Source organism: Anarhichas minor, unplaced genomic scaffold (assembly GCF_050575085.1).
Source record: "Anarhichas minor isolate MPS153535 unplaced genomic scaffold, ASM5057508v1 ptg000040l, whole genome shotgun sequence".
Lineage (NCBI taxonomy): Eukaryota > Metazoa > Chordata > Actinopteri > Perciformes > Anarhichadidae > Anarhichas > Anarhichas minor.
In genome coordinates this window covers 17,545,391-17,568,092 of record NW_027466486.1, presented here as the reverse complement: position 1 = coordinate 17,568,092, position 22,702 = coordinate 17,545,391, and the positions used below count along the sequence as shown (strand labels likewise).

The window sequence follows — 22,702 nt, the reverse complement described above, 5'->3', positions numbered from 1 at the left end:
ACATTTTCCCCACCTCAACCAAATCTAAAAGTAAAATGCTTATTTCACACATACACTTGTATGTACGTATGTGCGAGCACTGTTATTTTTGTTACTTTAAGTGCATTTATCAATAATACATGCTATTATATTTTCAATGCAGGATTTTTTTCCTGTGATTGGATATTTTCTGTCGTGTGGATCTGAATACTTTTCCACCGCTGGACAAATTATAGTTTGATATCTTTATCCCAGGAGGAAGTAAATAGATAGAATAACATGACCTCATTTCACCTTGTCAAAAGCATGGTCTGACAAGTAATTCCTTCTAAAGAAAGACAGTACCAATAGACGGTGTGCTTTTATTGCATATAGTCTAATAGTTCATGCTGTGGAAAGTCTTTTGACTTCGAGAAAAGGCACAGGTGTAACTAATAAACTAATTAACAATGGCTCCATTCCATTAAAGTGTCCAGGTATGGAATTATGGAAAGTATTGGAAAGCAATACCACCTAATGGAAACACAACAATAATAATAATACAGTTATTAATATAGCCTATATAATGGTATTCATTACATCTGTTGACTGTTGTAAAAAAAAAAAAAAGTAAGTTGATTGGCCTTTTATATGGGTTAAAATGAACTTCAATACAAGCAGGGATAACGCAACACAGCAATGATCCAGATGCTATCATTCGTTAAAGTAAAGTTATAATGGCTGCCAATTCACTTGATCAAAAGCAGGGGCTGGTTTATCAAATCACACACATTTTTGTCTGCTGAAGACGGACATGCTTTAATTGCATTTTTTATTATTATCCCGATACGAAAAGATGAAGCAAACAGACAAGATAATGTGGCTTTAACTCTCAGCCCTCCTCCTCCGGGGAGAAATGTGTCGTCACTCGGCAGCGCAGCCAATCAGCGGGCGGCTCGCTCAAGCTGGAGGAGCAGCTCCGTGTTGTTCGTGCAGGTGGCGTGCCATTGGTTGTGTGAATGTGTGTGAGAGTGTGCGTGCGTGCGTGTCTGAATGCCAACAAGTTAATATTATTTTTATTTTTTTATTTGTCCCCAAGCATCTTTGAATTAAGCTCCGGAAGTAAGCCGGGGCTACGGTGAGTGAGGCATCTTTCAGAGCCGCCCGAGGAACGGGCGAAAAAAAAAGACTTTCCACAACAACGGCGACTCTAATGAACTCGAAAATAACAAGTTTGCTTCGCGCAGCCTTTGAAAACAAGCCACATCCACGCAGTGTAACTAATTTCGGCGTATCATTCTTTCGACACTAGCTAACTTGGAGCTAGAGTGTTGCTCGTGCCGTTGTTTTTTTTTGTTGTTGTTTTTTTTAGGTTGGCAGTTTGCAGTCAAGTAATAGTCCCGTGTGCCTTCTTTTTTAAACGTGTCACGTCGTTCATGTTAATGAAGTCGTAGTAGCCGTCACGGTAACAGTAATAACACGTAATTGTAGGGGATAAGCCATAAGCTACTCAGAGGAAGAAAAAAATGCTAAAGACGCTGACGAAGAAGCTAAGAAGACACTCGCTCAACGAGATACATCCTTTCCAACTGAAGGTAAGTTTGACTTGAGTCACTTACTATTGGAATACTGTCTACTGTAGTGTGGCGTCCTTTATTAAACGCATAGTCTGTCGCTGTCAGTGAGTTACACAGCGGGGCCTAGACAGTAGTACAGCTGCAATAACAGAAACGAGCTTGTTTGTGAACAGCGTGGCTCTACTTTTTGTCTTGTGACTCTGTTCACTTGTGGGCCACTTTACTACGCAGCTTAAATGAGCTCACAGCTTGGGCAACCCTTGCCCGAACGGGGGGTTATAGTGAGTTCATTGCCACTGTTTCCCTTTCTATTTCACACACACATATACACACACACACACACACCATGCACACACACCATGAGACAGAAAACAGACTGTACAGCTTCTCTGTTGGAAATAGCCAGCCTGTGTCCTGATATTTAAAGTATGTGTTGTTTGGAGTTTTTTTTCCTGCTTCCAAGCACCTCGACCCATTCATTACCATGTTAGAGGGAACGGCTTACAGGACCAAGCCAGATGTTTTACTTGAGGAAAAGAAAAACCAACACCTGGAGATCCACACTGCTACCAAACACGCCAGCAAACATGCGGCGTGTCAAACAAGCTATCCCACTCACAGATCATTGACTCATTGACTCTGACATTGACACTGTAGTGTCATCTGCAGGGAGTAAATCACGCCACACTCATTTTCCAGACTTCTCGTGTGCGTGCGAGAGAGAGGATACCTGGGAAACTAGTCCAGGTTCCTCATCTACAAAGAGAAAGCTGGAAATAGCTCTGTGTGTGTGGTGGGCAAGCAGGTAGCAAGGTAAGCTTATTTAGATGAGTAGGCCTGCAAAGACTAGAAAAATGTCAGTAAAAAACCTCATTGTCGAGGGCTATAATTGTCTACTTCTTTACCCTCCAATTTCCCTACAACAGAATCCGTGTAAGTGCGCCGCAATTGTTATTGCCCACTCGATTTGCATAATGCCTCTTTTTGGTGAGTAGAGGGGTTGAATTGTATCCCGCATGGGTCACCAACTTGCTCCGTCTGGAACAATGTCGTGCGTGTGTGTGTGTGTGTGTGTGTGTGTGTGTGTGTGTCAACCGACTGTATAGTCGCATGGCAGCCATTTTGTGCAAAAGTGCACCGGTTCAAAGGCCTCGGCTGGAGGATACGGGGGAAAGTGTGCCATCCCCGTTGTCTGCTTTTGTTTGTGTGCTGCTCTGCTCAGTGAAAAGGTTCTGTCTGCTGAAAGTGGTTAGTGAGAGGGGGAGAGTGGATTGTGAGTAGTGACTTGGCCCTGTTGCTTACAGTCTAGTGCATACGATTTCTTCAAGTGGATCCTCGTTACTCTGAGACTGATACTCGGACTATTTATAAGGAATTACCTCTGGAAACAGCAATGATTGTGATGTATGAATTTTTTTGCTAGTTGACCTTCTTTGTGAGTAGCCACTGTGCCCGCTTTAAAAGAAAACTGGGTTGGGAGGCTCCTGAAGCTGCATTTACACAGTCTAATGGATTGAGTCAGCCAGCACCAACCAGCACCTCACCTTTGAGCGAAGGAAACTTAAAGGATCAAAGTCATCATGATAGAAACTTTAATAAATCCAGTTATTTGAACCAACTACGTTGGCGAAAACATATTTTCTGGAGGCTTGTGTACTAGCTGCTATAACAAAACGATCTGCATCGGCAAATGTGGCTCATTGACAATCTGTATCAGCGGAAAAATAATTTGTGCTCCCTTTTTGTTTATGCTGATCAGTTTCATAACTTGAAACCATGAAACGATCCAAACAGTGAGTTTAGGGATCCGTTGCACTATCCCTAGTCATTTTGCAACTGTTTTTAGTGGCTGAATAATACTCCTCATGACGGGTAAAGGAGTTTGTAGCGTGTCCCTTTTTAAAATAAACCACCAGCGTTGTTATCTGGTTAAAAGACTCAAATGAAAGGTGTAGTTTGTCATCTGCTTGATTATTTGCAGGTTTGCTCTGCTTGTTAGCGTCAGTGAACTAAGGTTGGGTTGGTGTCTGCCCTCAGAACACATTGATGGTCCAGGTGAGAACCCTGTTTCACTCCACGTTTTCGTGAAGCAGAACTCTACTCCTGGTGGATGTAGTTTGAGGATTTTTAGCAAAGAAGTAGCAAAATCTATTTCTATACTGGCATCTTTTTATGCATGTTACTATAGGGGTGTAACGGTACACAGAGCTCACATGCTCGGGTTTAGGAGTCACGAAGCAAACACTTTCCCAAAAGGTCACAATACTCTGTAAAACTGAAAAGCGCCTTTTTTACGCTATGAACTTGAAAATAAACGCTCTACCTTTTCCTCTTTCCAGAGATCAGCACATCTGCGTGATGCGTTAGCATGCTCAATGTTTTTCCGTTCACATGCCCTGCAGCGATGGAGCGACGCCGACACACAGCATCCTTGTCTTCTACACAGCTCTCTCTCTCCACCGCTGCTGTAGGTGACCGGGTCGTCGGCCGGCTCTGCCGTTTCATTGGCGCTTGCTTTAGTGCGACTGACTTGCACACCTGCCGTCTTGTTCCGCTAACCTCAGTAAATGTTGCTAACACGCATGGCTAATAGTTTCCTGGCAGAACTTTTGATTTCCTCATTTGCGTGCATTAATCTACATTGCGCGTATTCTGCATGTGGCTGCGAGCACCGTACCGTGGCGATTTTGAAGTCTGCTGCAGTGCACACCGGGTGATTGAGGGCTTAATGACCATTTTGGGATAGTTGAACAGAGGCTAAAACGTCCCATAGGCCCTGTTACAGTACCTATCCTTGGAGCTTATGCTAATCAAGACTACTTATACTCTACTATGAGGAAGATCCCCTTGGAGTGTGAGGGAAATGGCAAATGAACCACGTCGGACCCTGTGTGGCATGTTTTCATGAGACGGTGGGGACTGGAGTGTGACAGTGTCCATGACGGTGTGGAAGGACAGTGCAAAGCTGATATGTGTGCGTACACTGTGACATTGCCTTTGATCCAGCTTAGCAAGCAGCTCAGCGATGCAAGGGACTGACAAGGATTTCATTCAGATGTTCTTGACACACAAACTCTTTGTCTGCCTTGCCATGCATGCACAAAAGCAGTCTCACTTCACCTCATGTGCCTCAGCTCTGTGAATGATAGCAGTCTGTAATTAACGCCTTAATAGACACTGGTGTAGGACTCTAGTAGGCTATGGATCACAAAATGTGCATCTAAATTCGATTTTTGACGATCTGATTATTTGGTTGTGCATTTTTCTCAGAAAATATTTTTGTTTTTTTAGGTGCGTTTCTTTTTGTCGCTCAGGCCCATGTTGCTCTCATGGATGGTAGCGGTCCAAATCATCACCTTGTACACACATTGAATATTTGTCATGCAAAGTTTTCTAGTACACTAATGTGGAAGCAGCAGAGAGGCTCATTTAGCTTTTCACATGTAATTTTCCCACTTGTGTTCAGCTTTACTGAACCGGCTCCACGGTTTGTTGACATTGTGAATGTGACGTTAATGACTAATAAGCGTGTGGGGAAGGGTGCGACTGTGATTGGTCCCGATTGAGCCTTGGTTTTGATGTTCAATCGCGATAAGTTTGTGCGCTTTAAGTCGCGTGCTCCCTCCTTCGTATGCGCTTCCTCATCGCGTGGGTCTGTTGTGCTTTTTGCAGAAGTGCCGTCAGTCGGGTGAGGAGCCAGCTTACAACAGTGAGTGCTGTGGGAAAACTTCTGGAAAGGCGGTATCGATGCTTAGCAGCGGGGATTATAGTGTGAGGCAGCCTATCCAGGTTGGAGCTGTAAAAATGAACAACTGGAGGTGACAAGAAACCTAATTAACAAATCTTTGTCCTATTAAGAAGTTATATATGTACATTGTCATCAAATACATAAAGCTATTTTACATCCAGCTGCTAAACTTGTTTGACTTGTGAGTCAGTGTAGCTGCTAGGTGCAGGTCTAGGTTGTATTGACTTTTCAATAATAGTGTATTTTATGTATTTTGAAACATCCCTTTACACCATATTTTGGTGCTAGAATGATGGTGATACAGTAGCTAATGTAATGGTGACATTCCTTTTCTTTTGGTAGCGCACTGTCTAACAATAAACTCAGAGTTCAGTAAACGCATGCAGAGTTTTTCACATTGCACTAAAGATGCTATTCGTAAGAACAATTCCTCACATTCTGAAATCAGATGATGAGAAATCAAATGTTAGGACCCTACCCAAGTTTTCACTGTGAAAATAATTCCAAAGAGTCTTAAACAGTATTGGGAGCAGGCGGCAACCTCCGGTTCTGAAGAGTGAAGCCAATGTGGAAGTGTCTTGAATTTGTATTCTTTCAAATGGCCATCAGAGGGCGACTCCTCTGGTTGCAAAAATAAGTTTGATTGTGTAGAAGTCTATGAGAAAACCTCTCTCTTGATTTATTACCTCAGTAAACATTGTAAACATGAGTTTATATTCTCAATCTCTAGTTTCAAGTCTTCTTCAATACAGCATGATGTTCATTTCGTAAATTATGGTCCATTTAGAGTCAAATAGGCTACCTAATGATTACCGCTACCAGAGCCGTATACAGCGTCTCTACGTCACTCCTCCGCATTCCAATTATAGTCTCCTCCGTTCACTGGTTGCAAAAATCCAAGATGGCGACGACTATAATCCAAGACTGCGAGGCTTCAAAACGGCAGTCCACAAACCAATGAGTGGCGACACAACGACTATGTCCACTTCTTATATACAGTCTATGGTTGCGAGTGAGAGATGGTCAAATACTTGTTCATGTGCCCAGTCTTTGCGGTCCACTCCCACGTGAGATTTGCATGGTTTAATGTTTTTTGTTCCGTTACTTGACACCGACCTGCTTTGCGTAAGCAGCCATTTGTCAGATTGTATAGTAGCTATCCAAGTGGTGGTTAGTGTCACAGTGATAATAGTGTATCTGTGTGCCGGTGTAGTAAGGAAGCCACTGCAAGTTGTGTGTCGCGGTTCAATGTGCAGGCCTATAACTGACACACGGTGATTAGGTCATATTGTGACGGAGCTTGAAACTCAATAAAAGTCCCGTACAAGTGAGGGACACGGGTGCTACATTTCTGTTCTCTGATCCATCAACAACCACTGAGACGGTCCCTAAGGGGAGAGGAAGGCCCACTCGTTACTGTCAGCTTATGTCTGCCTCCAGTTGCACAGACAATGATTGCTCTGTGGAGAGACTTCAGACTCCACAGGTCAAACGAAGCACAGAAATCAAAGCTGCTTATTCTAGCATTTAAAAGGTAAAACATGGAGGGAAAATGTCTCAGACTAAACTCGTGAACGGGACATGAGATTTTTGAACCACCACCATCACTTCATTCTTAGTGTCCCGCAGCAATAACTTTGAACAGGATTTCAGCCGCTCCATGGATGCTGCCCAACGGTGATTCACTGGAGTGCACGGTGTAGCTGAAGCCCCGAGCCAGCCGCTTGCCAAAATACATTTCCTTCCCACAGTTATTCCTCGGTGTAATTTTCCGACGGATTTCATGAAGTGACGCTAGCTCGAGACTCCTCGAGAGCCAACGTTTGTTTTGCGTGTGTGACTTGAACGCTGGCTCTGGAACTGTTCATTGAGAATCTGTCCCACAGCTCTTGTACCCTCAAAAAGCAAGAAGGCTCCACTCAGGCCTTATCCAAATATCTTCAACATCTTACCCTGAAGATTTAGGCTACATGTATATACTTACTGTGCTATTTGATACCTTAAACATTTATAAAACAGTACTATGTGTACTGGACCACAAGACTGTATGGGAACTGGGACCTTTTGGAGTGTTTTACTTTTGCTTAACCTTCTTTGGTATCTATTCTGATGGGAGAAGTCATGTCTATTTACATATCATAAATCCTACATTCTATGCTAGCTATCTACATTAAACAACATATTTATGATGGGAAAAATGCATCCATTTTGTAGGAATTTTAGGAAACTACATATCTGAGTAAAGTGGAGTTTGTGGTGACAGGAAATGTTTTTCCATTTTTAATACACAGTAATGTATTTTATGTGATGTAGCCTTTTGATCTGTGAAATTATACACTGAAAGTCACACTTAACATGAACACAGTCTTCCCTTATTGGGCTCTATGGCCCTGGCTCTTTTTCTCCCTTTTCCCTCTTTCAGGAAGAAAGGAAGTGAGCGTGTGTGTGTGTGTGTGTGTGTGTGTGTGTGTGTGTGTGTGTGTGTGTGTGTGTGTGTGTGTGTGTGTGTGTGTGTGTGTGTGTGTGTGTGTGTGTGTGTGTGTGTGTGTGTCAGTCAGAGAGTAGAAGGGATGACACTATGTTTGTGTGGATGCATGTGTGTAAGCACACACACACGTGCACAAGCACAGATGGCAGCTGCTCAGCGAGGCCTCGGAGTGGTAATTACTTAGCGCTGCGGTCTGCAGGATATCTGTATTGTTGCTTCTGGTATAGAACTTGATTTTAAAGAGACACGCTGGCTCATGTTGTGGGGGAAAGAAAGTAGCCTGGACTGAGACAGAACCGCAACTCAACCATACAGTGTGTAGTACAACTGTAGAGCAAGTACCACGCAACAACTGGTTTGAGAAAAGATCTGACCACAATGCAGACAATGTTGTCATATAGAAGCCCATCATAGGTTATGTCTGTGTTGCTGGTTAGTGGGAAATTGCAAAATGATACAGAACTCCGAATTAGGATTTGGTTTGCCTTATTTTGTATTAAATCGTTGCAGTGGTTAAGGTTTTACTCTTTAACTATTTTGACGTTGTTTGTTAGATGCTGAAATTCAAAATCCTTCACAGTTGATCAGCGCAAATTTGAACTGAAGAGAAAAGATTTTTTCCGAATGAACTCTCACCACAAGGGTTCCATCTTTGAGGCGTTACCATATGGCATATTTGACCTACAGAATGAGCTCAATCCTTTATTTATTTCAGATTTCTTACCATGGCTGTGGAGAGGGAGGGGAGAGTGACGACTCAGAGGGGGAGAACCAGGAGCTTGCACAGATTGACAGAGGTAGGCGCCAACCAAATCATTTTCGTTGTAAAGAGCCGATGACCCTCCCCATCGCTTATTGATTCTTACACATTATAATCAGATGTTTCAAGTCAACAGATAATATGGCATTTGCATTTTTTGCAACCACGTCTCCACCTTCTCTTTTGACATTTTCCTGTTCGTCAACTCCTCCAGAGAGACGGAGAAACTGTGCCCTCACACCCTTGGCAACCAGCCAGCAGCACAACCAGGGCCCCCTCTCTCCAGCCCGGTTACGACGCCTCCGCCTCCTCTTAGATGCCAATCTGGATCGCCACTCCTCAGAGGAGGAGCTCGAGCGGATCAGCCGCGGCGACAACAGGAAGTGGGTGTCGGCGCTTCCCCAGCGCCACGGGGACCACCACAGCAGCGCCTCCAGCGACGAGGAGGTGCGGGACCTCTGCGGCTGCGGGTCACCCGCCGCCTCCGCCAGGCCACTAGTGGAGCCGGGCGCCTGCCTGGCCGCCTCCCCGAGCCCCGTACTCTTCAGCTCCAGTCCACCGCGTAGCCTCAAGCCACCCCCCATGCGCTTTCAGCTGCAGGCTCGGCCCATCATTTTGACCCACTTTGACCAGTCAGCACCTTACAGGAAGTATCGGCACAGTTACGGCGGGGAGCCGGGGAGGCCCAGTCTGGATCTGGAGAAAATGCAACAGGTTAGTAGTCCAAGCTGTGGTTAGATACCTCAGGACTTTTATTCAATTATTTATTACCACCAACCTCCATTCAACCTTCTTACAATGTAATCTGCAGATTTCCATGACTTTTGCTGACTTTATTATTCTCTGCACCATTTTTTTGAAATGATTGTCTGCACTATTGTGAAGGCTCCAAGCAAATAGTCACTAAGTTGTTTGTTCCATCGAACTCTTCAGGGCCGCTAGCTTGGCTTAAGACATTTAGTCTGCAGTCAAATTATTACAAAACATTAACATAATATTAGTGCTGGGCAAGTTAACGCGTTATTATCGCGTTAACGCATTAATTAATTAACGCCGACAATTATATTATCGCGCGTTAACGCAGTTTTTTATTTATTTATTATTAAGCGACATTTTTAACACAAGAACCAGGCAGCAAGCAGTGAACAGCTGTGTTCGTGTGGCGTCACTTCCTTCTCCCCCCCGGGTCCAGAACCCCTCCTACACTCCGTCACCGTAGTTCACTCTTGTCTCACAAACACACACACACACACACACGCGAGCGTCTCATTACAGGATCAAACGTGACTGTTGTGAAGTGGAGCTTCTAGAGAGGACCAAGACACGTCTTGTTTGAACGGAACACTTTACTGTCTGAACTGCAGTGTTACAGTGAACAGAACACGCTCTTGCACCCGACATGTGGTTTTCTACGTATCAACATTGTTAGCGTCAAGAACAAGTACCATTCTACTTCCTGTCTCTTCAAAGTAAAAGCACTTCCGTTTTCATGCTCTTCACAATAAAAGTAAATCATGCAATCAAACAATTTACAACAGTGACAATATTAAAATACATATTGTCGAGTTTTTAAAGTGTTTTTGTTTGTAATATATATAATAAGCATCATTTAGTTATCGCTACTGAGAATTTAACAAACATTAAAAAAAGAAGTAGATATGTTTGCAGTTTTCAAGGTGTATATTTAAATTGCATCTCTTACACACATGAAGATAAAGTTTTGAACACCGGCTGAATATCTATTATCAGAATCATTATAACTGTATAACTGCTACTGTGTAAAGGGAATACTGCTGTTAAAAAGAACCTGATTTGTTTAAAGTGTTTGCAAATCAAATGTTGTTGCACTTTTGTTCATATAGCAGTACTTTCAAGATAAAAGTGCGCAATACACTACTTTTGAATTCATTATTGAACTTTGCGCATAACAATGCGATTAATCGCAATTAATCGCAAAAAATCCATGCGATTAATCGCGGTTAAATATTTTAATCGTTGCCCAGCACTACATAATATATATAATATTAACATATAGACTAATAGTCTATTTGTCGCTCACTTCTCTTCCTCAGGGGGGGTTTAGCTGGGAGATCACCTTAATTCTCCATAACCAGGCTACAAAATAAAGTTGCGTTGCTCAATTTGTATTTTCGTCTGTTACGCGTTATGATACGCCACCCGACACGGTGGTATGGTGATGTCCTCATTTTAGCCAAAATCATTTTCTGCCCACAAATACTTGAAAGCATGCCCAGGATGCCCTTTCATTTCTCAAAAAAACCAACTATTTCACTAATATTTTAAGTATATTTATTAACAATATTAATCCAATTGTTACATGTGATTTGATATTTAACTTGCCACTGCAGCAAGATGTCTATCCCCCCACTAACTCAAACAGTTAATGTCGGGCCAAGGATTGGGCCCAACAATACAATGATGCACTACTAATACTACTACTAACCGGCTACTCACACACACACGCACACACAAAAACGTGCACGCAAGAACAAAGTCTTCCCTTTCGATAGCTGGACGCGCGCTGCCACGGTGGTCTGGCTGGAGAGGGATGAAGGAGAGGGAGGCACGGACGGCAGATGTCCGCCCTCGTTTCTCACAAAGGCTGGCAAGCAAGGGGAAACGATGAAGGGGTGGAGGCAGAAGGAGAGGATTAAATACACAACAGAAAAACGACGGCCACTAATGAGTCATGGAGAAGCTGGTCCACTAATCATTCAAATCCAATAGACTTGTTGGCCCACACCAATGGGTGGGAAAGGGTGTGTGTGTGTTTGCAGAGAGAAACTGCAGGTTTCAGGGGTCCATATGTCCATGGGGTTTTTAGAGGGAAAGAACAGATGATGAGAGACAGCGGGCAGCAATGAGAGGGGTGCTGAGAAAAAAAAAAAAGAGGAAGTGTGTGTGTGTGTGTGTGTGTGTGTGTGTGAGAGAGAGAGAGAAAGGCTGGGGTAAGCGTCTATCATCCTGTCTTTTTGTGTCTGCTTGTGTGGATCCTACTGAGAGTTTGTTGCTGTATCAGTGTGTGTGTGTGTGTGTGTTGCCACAGTGCGAGTGTGTCTGTACTCACTCAGTCAAGTGGAATGGGAGGTGCTGCAGGGAATACAATAGGGGGCCTACAGAGGTAGCTAGCAGACTCAGCTCCAGTCTCCCATTAACCCTTTAGCTGGACAACTTCCAGCCACGAAGTCTGCCTCAACTTGGACACGATGACCACGTCATTTCTTTCACTTATGCTGTTCTGGAGTTTAAAACCTGAGAATCAGAGCTGACTGAGCTGGTTCCTTGGGGGGGGGGGGGGGGAGTGTGACGGTGTCAAAACCAGGGGAATTCTGTGTTATATGGAACATAGAGGAGGAGTGCACAATTATCTAGGATAAAAAAAAATCTGTTTAGACCACAGACTTCCATTAGTTAAATGATGTCCTATTGGAACCTCATATGAGGCGAGAAATCATTTTTTAGATTAAACTGTTCCCCATATTGTTGGGAGAATGTTTAAACCACAGCAATAGACATTTTTATGTGTACAGTTGCCACTGCAACCGTTGTTAGTCGGCTAACTTCCGTGTAAACACTTGCAACAAGTCGAGGACTCACTCATGCCAGCGTGACGTGTAAAACAGCAGCGTCAAGTGTGTGCGTCTGTGTAGTCCTGCCATGGCGGCGTTGATTCGGTTCTGTGACTAGCAACACATTTTAAGACCCCACTGATGTGTGTTGTCACCATAACAACCAACAACAATCGCCATTTTAGCCAAATGACCGTGACAAACCGTCCTACTTAGGGCCCTATGAAATCCATTATATATTTCCCAAATTCCATTTTTTTTCATATAACTTTTTCCGAATTCTGCATTTTACAATTGAAGCAGATTCTGTCAGCATAAAAAGTGTGTAATCGTGTGGTGGATGAATTCAATTATAAAAATAGACTTTGACACAACATTGCAATAGTTTTGTAATCAGAGGAAGTGCTGCAGTACAATAATAAAACATAACATTCTATCCTTTTCTAAACTATTGTGCTCTAAATGTACCTGTTAGTATCGAATTCCTCTGTTTTTTGGACGACTACCAGGAGACCCCCCCCCCCCCCCAAGTGTCCCCTCAACACGTATCTTGCGCTCTCATTGGCTGTAAGCTCCCCGACAGGTCAGATATTTCGCCTGACGCATCGACGCAGAGGAGAGCAGCAGCGTGCCCTTCTATGAAACCAAAACATAGCAACATACATTTTTTGTCTGTTCATTCGGCTTACTTGCAGAAATTGCTCCCCACATTTTGGCAAATTCCATGGTATGCCGCGTTTTACCGCTGATTCCATTCTGCGATTTTGTCCCACAGTGCTGATCCAGGACGATCTAAGGCCAGTGATTGAAAGCCTACCAGTCCTCGGTGTGACCAACATTAGCTTGAGCCTCAAGGCCGCTTTATATTGCTGCGTTGAATCAGCGTACCGTTCGCCTGAGACAGACGTGCACCTCCCTAGAAATGTAGACTGCAGCAACTGTGATGGGTCCGCTTAATAGCAACACAGTGGCATAGAAACCCCACCGCCACATTGCCTTTTGGAGGTGTAATTGCAGAGCAAAGAAACTCCTTCCAACAACTATAAATCAGCCTTTAGTCATACATTTATTTATCTAATCATTCTATTAAAAGCAGGGTTAAACGGTCAGCTGCTTGTTTCCTCTTGGTCTCTGATAATCCCTCACCCATGCTAATCCACGTCCAACTGCTCAGAAGTGGCAGTGCCATTGTTTGTTAGCCTCTGCACACAAATGGTGCAACTCTACAAAATATAATAAAAATACACACCTGTTGCTCAAGGGACCATAGCAGAGTTTTTACCTAGTTTACCTTACTTCCAGCCAGTACGTACATTCTTAAATACCTACTAAAAATGTGTTTCTGTTCATTTCAGTTCAGTTCATGAGAATCAACAGACTGACACTTCGAACTTTCTAGCAGTGGGTTGTCTCTCATATTGAACATCATGCTGAGTGTTTTTTTTTTTTTAGCATTTCATGTTTTTAGATTAAGATAACGGTTGTGTAGCAACGCAATTAGAAGCGTAGATTAAAAAAACAAAGCAAAGTGATAAGCTTCAACATATGAAACATAAACAGTGGTTATGCTATATAGCTCTCACCAGGGATGAGCCCAGATAAAGTAAGCCAACGCTTTATATGTGAAGCAGGATTCATACACAATAAGGCAATTTAAATTCTTTAAATAAATCCTTGAAATAACATGATCATCCCTCACTGAGACAAAATATATTAAATCAACCCCCCTCAAACTGACAAAGATAAGTTACTCTTTGTATTTTTGATGAATTACCACAACACCCACCCAAAAAGAGTTGCTACTTGGCAAGTCACGACCTGTTGGCCGTGTGTGTGTGTGTGTGCGTGTGCGTGCGCGCGTGCGTGCGTGCGTGCGCACCGTTTAAGAGGAGGGTGGTGAGGGGTGGGGGTGGACAGAATGATTGTGCTGCCGTCAGAGTGGGGGACATGTAGGATGAAAAGCGAGGACAACATTATAACATGATCATTTTGATATTGGGTGAAATATTGTAACAATGTTTCATTGTTTGTAGTAAATCAGCTAAAACACTTAAATACAAATGTATATTCCTTTTTTTAAAAGTGATTATAATTTTTTTTTTTTAATGATTGAACAAAACCATAGACTGCGTAAGATATGGACTTAGACTCCGTGACGTCACCCGTAGTTTCCTTAAAAGCTCAGAGTGGGGGGCTCCAGCCGTCGCCATCTCGGCAGTTAGGACACAACCCACATGGGCAAGGAGGTGGTGCTGAGGCGGGCCCTGGTGACGCAGCAGAACAGACAGCTAGCAGGTTAGCGACCTGCTACGGCACCCAATCAAAATGGCCACGCCCTTAATTTAGTCTAATTTGAATCCTAATATGATTTAAACGGATGAGTTGTATAAAAATTCCCCACCTTTTTAAAGCAACGTATCCTCAGACAACGGTCCATATGATATATTACTAAAAGTCACTCATCTTTCGTGCGTTTCCCTACGAAAGTCCAGCAACACACACCGAGTTAGGTTTAGGAAAATATTGTCGTTTGAGTTAAAATATCCACGGAAGTGCCGTATTTAACTACGTCACGCAAGTTAGGTGACAAATAAATCTACATTGACTTCTCGTTTCACACGGGGAACCAACAGCAGTCTCCTGGCTGACAGATCGCCGGTTGTTGGACCCATCCACCGGTCTTCATATCTCCTCGTTCATGATAACGTGTATGGTTGTCATGAACGAGGATATCGACTCTAGAGACCAAAACCGTTATTCTGTACCAGGCTCTAAACATGCTTATTGGCTCCAGAGCTGGACATCTTAAACATGGCGGTCTATGGGGATTGACTCCCTTTTGGAGCCAGCCTCAAGTGGCCATTTGAGGAACTGCAGTTTTTGGAACTTTTGCTTTATTTCTCAAACAAACTTAATCACATACAGTGATAAAAAAAAATAGATCTGTAACACCTTTTTTGAGAGGGTGAATTAAATACAAAGTACATATTTCCTTTTTTAATTCTTGTTCAACTAGCTTGCGCAGACTGTTGTGTCATTGATACATAAAAAGATAAGAGGTGACAGGAGGTGAGCATGAGGGCAAGTGCACACCAGCTCATTCCCACATCACATCATCTTGTGTTTCCATTCTTTCCCGTGCTCCCTTCCCCCTTTAGAAGCTACCTCCCTGACTCCAGACAATTCAAATGATTGTGTGGTCCCTCCACCCCCACTGTCTGTTTTCTTTTTTTTGAGAATAGTGGAGCTGCGTGGACACGGAGGGGAGTGGGAGACAGGATATTACATAAGCGGCAATGACTGACTGTTTAGTTTAGTGAGACAGCTGGACTTGCCTCACATCCTCCGTCATCCCGATTTAATGTTAATTGACTGCCGATGCACAGTTTTGTTTTGCCTCAGATCTTGCTGTTTTAATGTAAAGATTTCTCTTCAAATTACTGTTGTGAAATGGTTGAATTTCAGTAATAAGCTTGGTTAGAAACAGCATTCACATATCATAACTTTATCCAGACGGTTGTGCTCATGTTGTGCCTTCTTTGGGTTCACATGTGTGCAGGTTTTACACAGTTTTGGGATTGTCGTGGATGTACATAAAAGCTGCTGCAGAAGTTTTGTTGTTGTATGCTTCTTACATGGCTGTCATTGTGCATTCTTGTCCTCCACAGAAAATGCTGCTGAAAAAGAACTGTGGAGGGAAAACGCGGACTATAAAGATTCGGGTGAGTTTCTATTTAACAGAGTTTCCCACAGTAAAAAAAAAAGTAACCCTCTTGTAGTATTTTAGCGTGATGAATTCGGGCAAGTCATTTTATCTTTCAAAACCCTGTTGTTGGTTGATGGCTGTCATAAAGTTGTTCATACAAGTGGTATTAATATGAATCTACACACACACAGCCTTTTCCCTTCTATGCAGACCCATAACAGGCAGTCCAGATCAGGGTGTCCCTACAGCAGTCATAAGGTTGCAAGGTTTGCCCGGCCCCCATGAACAGCCCGGCCTGTCTCGTCGCCAGCACCTTGATGTCCATCCAACAGCATACTGGGACGGCATCTGGCGACAGCGTTTGTTCCCATGCCCCGCTAGCGACAACCTGAGATGTCTGGAAAAAACCTCTGATAGCACCGTCAGATTCCTTTTTTGCAAACAGTGCCGGGCTAAACACTGTTTACCGCAGTGATACCTAGGGCAAAGAAACAAGAAGAAAAATGTGCGTTTTTTTTCTCTTTCAGGTTCGTTTGATATCTTTATCTCAACGGCCCTTTAAATAGCAGATCTTTCCACTTCTCCCATTAGTGGTCTGAGAAGTGCACATTTACCCGCCTAAATAGCTGGGTATTTACCCAAGATTGTGTCCCGACTGATCTTCCCGTAATTATATATTTTTTGCCCCCCCAAACACAACCTCCACTGCAACCGTAACTGGGTTGATTTTGTTTGTAGAGGGTTTTAGGGAGGCATGTTGGAGGAGTCGACAGGGACAAGCCTGGGCATCTTGGCACAGAGCTGGGTACTCCAGAAGGATGCGCAGTGTGGTGAGAAAAGTGACGTTATTATCACGTTGCGTGGGTTAGTGTCAATGGAGCCTTGTCACACACTTGTTTATGTACACACACACATACACCAATGTGTAGCAAGCATCTAGGTTGCTCTAATCCTCCACGTCGAGTACGGATGAGCGGTACAAAAATTGTAAAAACTGATCTTTTGTGAGAGTGTCGTTGAGAGACGGAGCTGAGGAGGAGGTGGAGTGTGGTTGGTTCCCTGTGTGGTGTATTTCCAGGGATGAAGTCATTTTCCATTTATAGCCTGGCCGGCTGCTATCTGTTTAGCTCCGCTGATACATGGAGATATTGCTCATTATCCTCCCGTTCTCGCTCGGTGCAGTCGGTAGTGTTGTTTTCCCTGTCAGTGACGTCTGTGGGCACTGGGTATGTTCCAGTTCCTAGATTTTATTTTTTTATTTTTCTTGAAGTGAGTACACAGCAAGTTTTTTGGATCAATGAACCATTTGGAGGCTGGTGTTGTTGACACTCTGCACTTGGTGCCACCGAGCACACAGTGATTCCACCCCATCCCTCTATCTCTTCCTCCGCTGCCTTCTCCCCCATACCTCCCTCTCGCTCTTCCCTTCTTTTATCTGTCGACCCCGGGTTTCCTGGCCAGGATCCAGAAGAGACACTGGATCTGGATGGGGCCCTGGCTTCAAGGCGCTCAAGCATGGGAGTTGTTACAGGCGCTGAGGAGGTCGATGGTCGTGGTTGTGTGTGTGTTTTACGGGGAAGCAGTAGGAAAACACAGCTTTGGCCGCCACTGCTGCTGCTGCCGAGGCCTTCCACCCCCCCTCTCTAGGGGTTGGAGGTGAATGGCAGAGTGGGGTGATGAGAGCTTCCCATGCTGCAACAGGCAAGAGTGATGGCATCTGATTTCAGCCACCGTAAAGACTGGGCGGAGGAGAAGGAGAGGATTGATTGAGGTGAGGGAAATGGTGGGGAGAGCGGAGGGGGAAACTAAATTGAAGGAAAATGTGCCGCATACGCTTTTGATTAAAGTAAACCACTTGGCTTGGATGTGATGTAAAGGCATTTTTTGGGCCTTAGCTTAACAAACACATGTTGAATAGTCTGACATTTTGGGTGATCGCCCGGCCTGGCTATGTAGTACAACACACACAGGGAGAGAGAGCGACTTCATTCTCTGCTCAGGTATACATCACTCCACTATATCTTGACAAAGACAATAGTTGCTTGCTGCTATATTAATGCTCTTATTATCTAATACAGCACCTTTTTAAAGGACTCTCACTGGGATCAGGAGCAACAAGCGTGATCAGGATGATCAGGACACCCCTTCTTTTGACTGAGCCCTTTGACCTTCCAGCAGGAAATGTTTATACCAGGCACTTCACACCGAAGCTCTTGTTCCGAGCCCCCTTCCCTGACCCCTTGGGCCCCCCCCCCCCCTGGGCCAGTGCCCATGCAGTAATCCAACTGAACTGTTCCTTTAACAGAGGGCTGGTAACGCAGTGTGGAAACTGTTCAAATGTGCAGATTGGGGCCTTAATCAATGACCAACAGGACATAAATGATGACAACACAACATCCCAAAAAGGCACTTTTGTGAAACCAGGCAAATGAGATAATGCTGGTGTGTTTCCTGAACTTTCTAACTGCTGCTTCTGATGCCTGTACAGAAGGATGGCCTTGTACTTTCGGGACCCGTACTTTGCTTGACCCCTCTGGGCCTTAAATGTCTGTCATACTGCACATGTGACCACAGGACGAATAGTCACATCTATCAAGTTTACTGTAACCTCGTTCTTGGGCCACGATTAGTTTTTTCCTCATCTCCCTTTTTGCAGGTTTATACTAAAATTGGTGGATAAAAGAGCACTAAGTGGTATTGGGAATTGTTGCCGTGTTACTGCTGCTCAGTTGTCAGTGCTGAATCCCTCAAGATGTCGGCTGAAGTCATAGCAACACCTGTATCCTCGCATGCACCGCTCGCTCACGGGGCCTCATTTCATATGCTGAGGAGTACTTTTTCACTAGCAGTGGGCACTCACTCGACATCAGAACAGAATCAGTCAGCTCCAGGGATGTCTCACTTCTCAGAGAGGTCTTTGGTAATGTTTGACAATGAGATAATATACCCCCCCCCCCCCCCCCCCCCCCCAATGATATCCTAATTAAAGTAAATATGTCCCAAGTTCCCAATCCTCCTTAGTCCACCTTCTCACAAACGTCAGTCCCCCCACTGGAGAAAGTGCTGCCTCACTGCCAAATCCAACAAAGTCATTTCCTGCCGTTTCCTGGAGGGAAAAAAAGACAACTGACCGGGGCTAATTTTAGACAGAGGACTTGTAGAGCCACGAGAAGCGAGGTTCTGCTCAGAGGAGGGGGGCTGGCTCTGTGAGTGGAAAAGCGCTTTATGTTATTCGCGGGGCGGATGTAAAAAAACAAGTTGGCATGAAAATGTTCATGTTTGGTTTTCCCTTTTCTCATGGTCTCGTGACACGGCCACACGTTTCTGCTGCAAAAAAGAAAAATGAATGAATGTTGACTAGTGGTGCAACGGATCATAAAATAATAATAATACGTTTTATTTATAGAGCGATTTTCAAAATTGTTAAAGACACTTTACAAACATTAAAATAATCATAAAAAACTATACACTAAAATCATAGAACACACGATGTTGTGTGTTCTATGATTTTAGTGTATAGTTTTTTATGATTTTATGAAAGCAGTTCTGAAAAGGTGAGTTTTGATTTGTGATTTGAACATGGAAAGATCGGTGCAGTCTGGGATGTGTTTGGGGAGAGAGTTCCAGAGGGAGGGGGCAGCTATGGAGAAGGCTCTGTCGCCCCATGTCTGGTCCCGAGTGGAAGAGACAGAAGGTTGGTATCAGAGTAGCCGACGGGATGGAGTGTGGTGGTGAAGCAGGTCGGTGAGGTAGGAGGGGGCCTGATTATGGAGGGCTTTATGAGTGAGGAGAAGGACTTTGTATTGGATCCGTTGTGGGACGGGGAGCCAGTGGAGATTCTGGAGAACAGGGGTGATGTGATCACGGGAGCGGATCTCTAATAAAAGTCCCTGTTTGGATCAGAGTCACGGATTGGATCAGCACAAAGAAAAAAGGGAGCAAACACAACTTTTAGAGATCCCTGATCATGTTTTTTTTTGCCGTCGAAAGTAATTGGTGATCATTGATGATCCATATTGGCAGATACAGATCTCTTTGTTGTTTGATTATAGCAGCTGGTCTACAAGGATACAGGCTTTTTTGCCACCGTCCCAAACATCCTTTCAACCACTCTGAAGTCAGTGTGAACCATCAACAAATCAAAATGTTATCCTTTTACTAAGTTGAAAGTTAAAGTTTTGTCTTTTTTTTTCATAAAAACACACAATTCAAATGATTAGGAAATTAAAGATTGCAATTGTATTGATTAAAACAAATCTTGTCATTAGTAGTTTTTATGATGTATTATAATCTGTTTAGAGATAGTGTAAACAGGTCATAATTCATCTCTAATATCTATCTATGTTGCCGTGAAAACATCTCCTTCAAACAACTGGATTTATTCAGGTTTCTCACCAACACTACATTTTACAAGATCACATGTGAACACATGATGTTATAATTTACCTTCGCCCAATACTCATTTTCACTGAGCAGAGCCTGAACGCATCTTAATGTAACTGAAAAGAACCTTCGTTGGCTGTTAGCGGTGCTGCTAACGTTACCAGCTCTTGTAAACACAGATTGGTTGTTTACAAAGTAACATTATCAGAGACTAGAAAAGAACGAATGATGTCCTGATCACATATTTCACTGAACATTGGCGGATAATGATCATCAGTCAAACTTTATTTCACACTGTGATGGTTAACGTTAAACTGTATCGGTAATCTGGGGTTCACATTCGTGCCCAATCGATAGGGGGAATCCGTACACATCACTACTGTTGACATGAACTGACTGTAACAGACTAACAATATCATACCTGAAGGACAGCAGGTCATCCACACCATTTCCAAACACCTGACTGGTCTGTTACTTACCTTGATCACTTGTCTCTCTCTCTCTGTCCACAGAGTCTGACAGGCAGTCGTCCTCCACCCAGGTACACCTACGACCCCTCCATCTTCGCCTTCCGCTCCTTGAGCGCGGTGCCCCCATCTGAGGATCCTCCCTGCTCGTAAGGAAGTTCACCCACCACCAGATGATCCTCTCCCCTCCCCTTCTCTCTCCATTCCCAGACAGCTGCTTTTTTTTTTTGGTGGCTTCTGCGGCGAGGCCGAGGAGCGACTGTTTATGAAACCGACCTCCAGAAAAGACTTTTTTTCGACGGTCAAACTATTGCACACTCAGGTAATCCCCCCTGTAAAACAAAGCTGTCACTTTTGATCATCGTTCTCCCCCGTGAAATCAATGGGAACATTCGGAGAATAAGAATGGGCCTAAACACAACATTTCTAAGGATGCTTCAGGTATTGCGAATGTCTCTGAAAAAGATCTTATGATCGGACGATCCAGAAACAAACATGGACTGCGGGTCAAAAGGCGGTACGAAGGGACGAGGTGAAGCCTTTTGAAACCTGAAATTGGTTCTGGGTTAATCAACATTCGAGGGAAATAATGCATGCAAGACAATCAACCGGTTCCGAGGTTTCCTCTTTGATGTGATTACTGGACATCTTGTAAGGTTCTTAGTAACTTCATGTACTAAACATGGCGACGTGAGTCGTCGGATATCTTGTTATTGTTGAGACAAACATAGACAGTGGTCACATTCGTACGTCTGAAAATGCTTCTTACTTGTGTTATTGAATATGCAGGTCGCAACGAGCTACGATGAAACACTTATGACGTGTGTAGCCGACCTTTGACCTTGTTGACGATGTACGCTTTCTAAATGAACTTGTCACTTTTAGTCCAGGTCAGAGTTACGTGCTTGTATCCTCTTCTCCTTGCATTAATTCCACTGTTTGTGCAGAAAGAGAAAGTATGCGGAGGCGAGGACGCACAAGAATAGTTCGCCGCACATTTGGCAAGTGTAACCAGTGCTTTGTTACGCATAGCCTATTTGTAGTGTGCCATTTATTGTCCAATATTGTACCTCATTACTATTCTAGGTAGAAGAGGACCACACTGGTGTATCCAAGACATCCCAGTGTTTTTCTAAAGATCCCTTAATGCCTTGAAATCACATTCCTGTTGTATCGAATGAAACTTGAGTTCTTGGCTCCTGAAATGAGCCGACCAGTACGATAAACGCAACGACCCCCTTTACGCCTTGTTTGAAAAATGCGTTTTGGCCCGATCCGATTGCAGTGGGATAGTGCTCGGTGCCCTGGAAGGCCAGACATCCTCCCATCCCTTATGCAACACGCGGATCCTCTCAGCCCCTTTCAGACACGTGTTACTAGCCGGTGTCAAAGTGAAATCATACCTAGATACAAAACACATTTCAACGCACGGTGTAAAGCGGGTCTATGTCACCACTGTAACTAAGATTCCGCCGAAGTGAATGTAACATTGTGACATGTTGTGGTCCATTGTTGCACAAAATGAATCAATAAATGCCCTGTGGCCTCTTGTTTAGGAGATTTTTGATTCCGATGAATATACAATACATATTATGGCGAAGGGACAGACATGTTTAAATGGCACTCTCCACCACCGTCATCAAAATACCTGTCTTTGCCAATGGCGTGGTTGACCCCACAAAGACAGTTTCTATTTTTTTGTTTTTTCAAAATACTTACCTTGAAGCTAAGTTTACCATGTATGTATGTCAATAGCCTTTTATCAAAGTGACTGGACACACTGAGCCGCAGACTTATCAACACTCGACTCTGAATTAGCATCTTCAGTGCGTGTGAGAAGGATCCGACAGAGGACACCTCTCGTTTGTTTGGAACATCACGGCAAAGATCTGCAGCCAACGCAGCAGGATCATACCCTGAGGTAGGTGTGTTTGTTTGTGTGTGCGAAAAGTCTGACGTCAAAACTGGAACCCCAAGAGAGGAAGGCTGGCTGGCAAATGTAGTGGAGAGCGAATACACAAAAGT

General features: G+C 43.8%; 1 protein-coding gene across 6 annotated transcripts; it reads left to right on the top strand.

Annotated features, from left to right (window-relative positions):
- Positions 1-936: 936 nt before the first annotated feature.
- LOC142968614 (uncharacterized) lies at positions 937-22,235 on the top strand. Of its 6 annotated transcripts, none has more exons than XR_012959046.1 (6): positions 937-1,553; positions 8,487-8,568; positions 8,746-9,245; positions 15,790-15,843; positions 16,038-16,332; positions 20,723-22,235. XR_012959046.1 is itself a non-coding variant. In XM_076108582.1 (5 exons), the coding sequence occupies exons 1-5, from the start codon at positions 1,485-1,487 to the stop codon at positions 20,828-20,830; spliced, it is 813 nt and encodes a 270-aa protein (XP_075964697.1). In that variant the 5' UTR covers positions 943-1,484; the 3' UTR covers positions 20,831-22,235. The 6 variants fall into 6 exon arrangements, 2 of the variants coding, with proteins under 2 accessions (XP_075964698.1, XP_075964697.1); XR_012959045.1 differs by having other exon boundaries at positions 16,038-16,354; XR_012959047.1 differs by lacking the exon at positions 16,038-16,332 and adding an exon at positions 11,063-11,157 and having other exon boundaries at positions 20,723-20,806.
- The last annotated feature ends 467 nt before the right edge of the window (positions 22,236-22,702 follow it).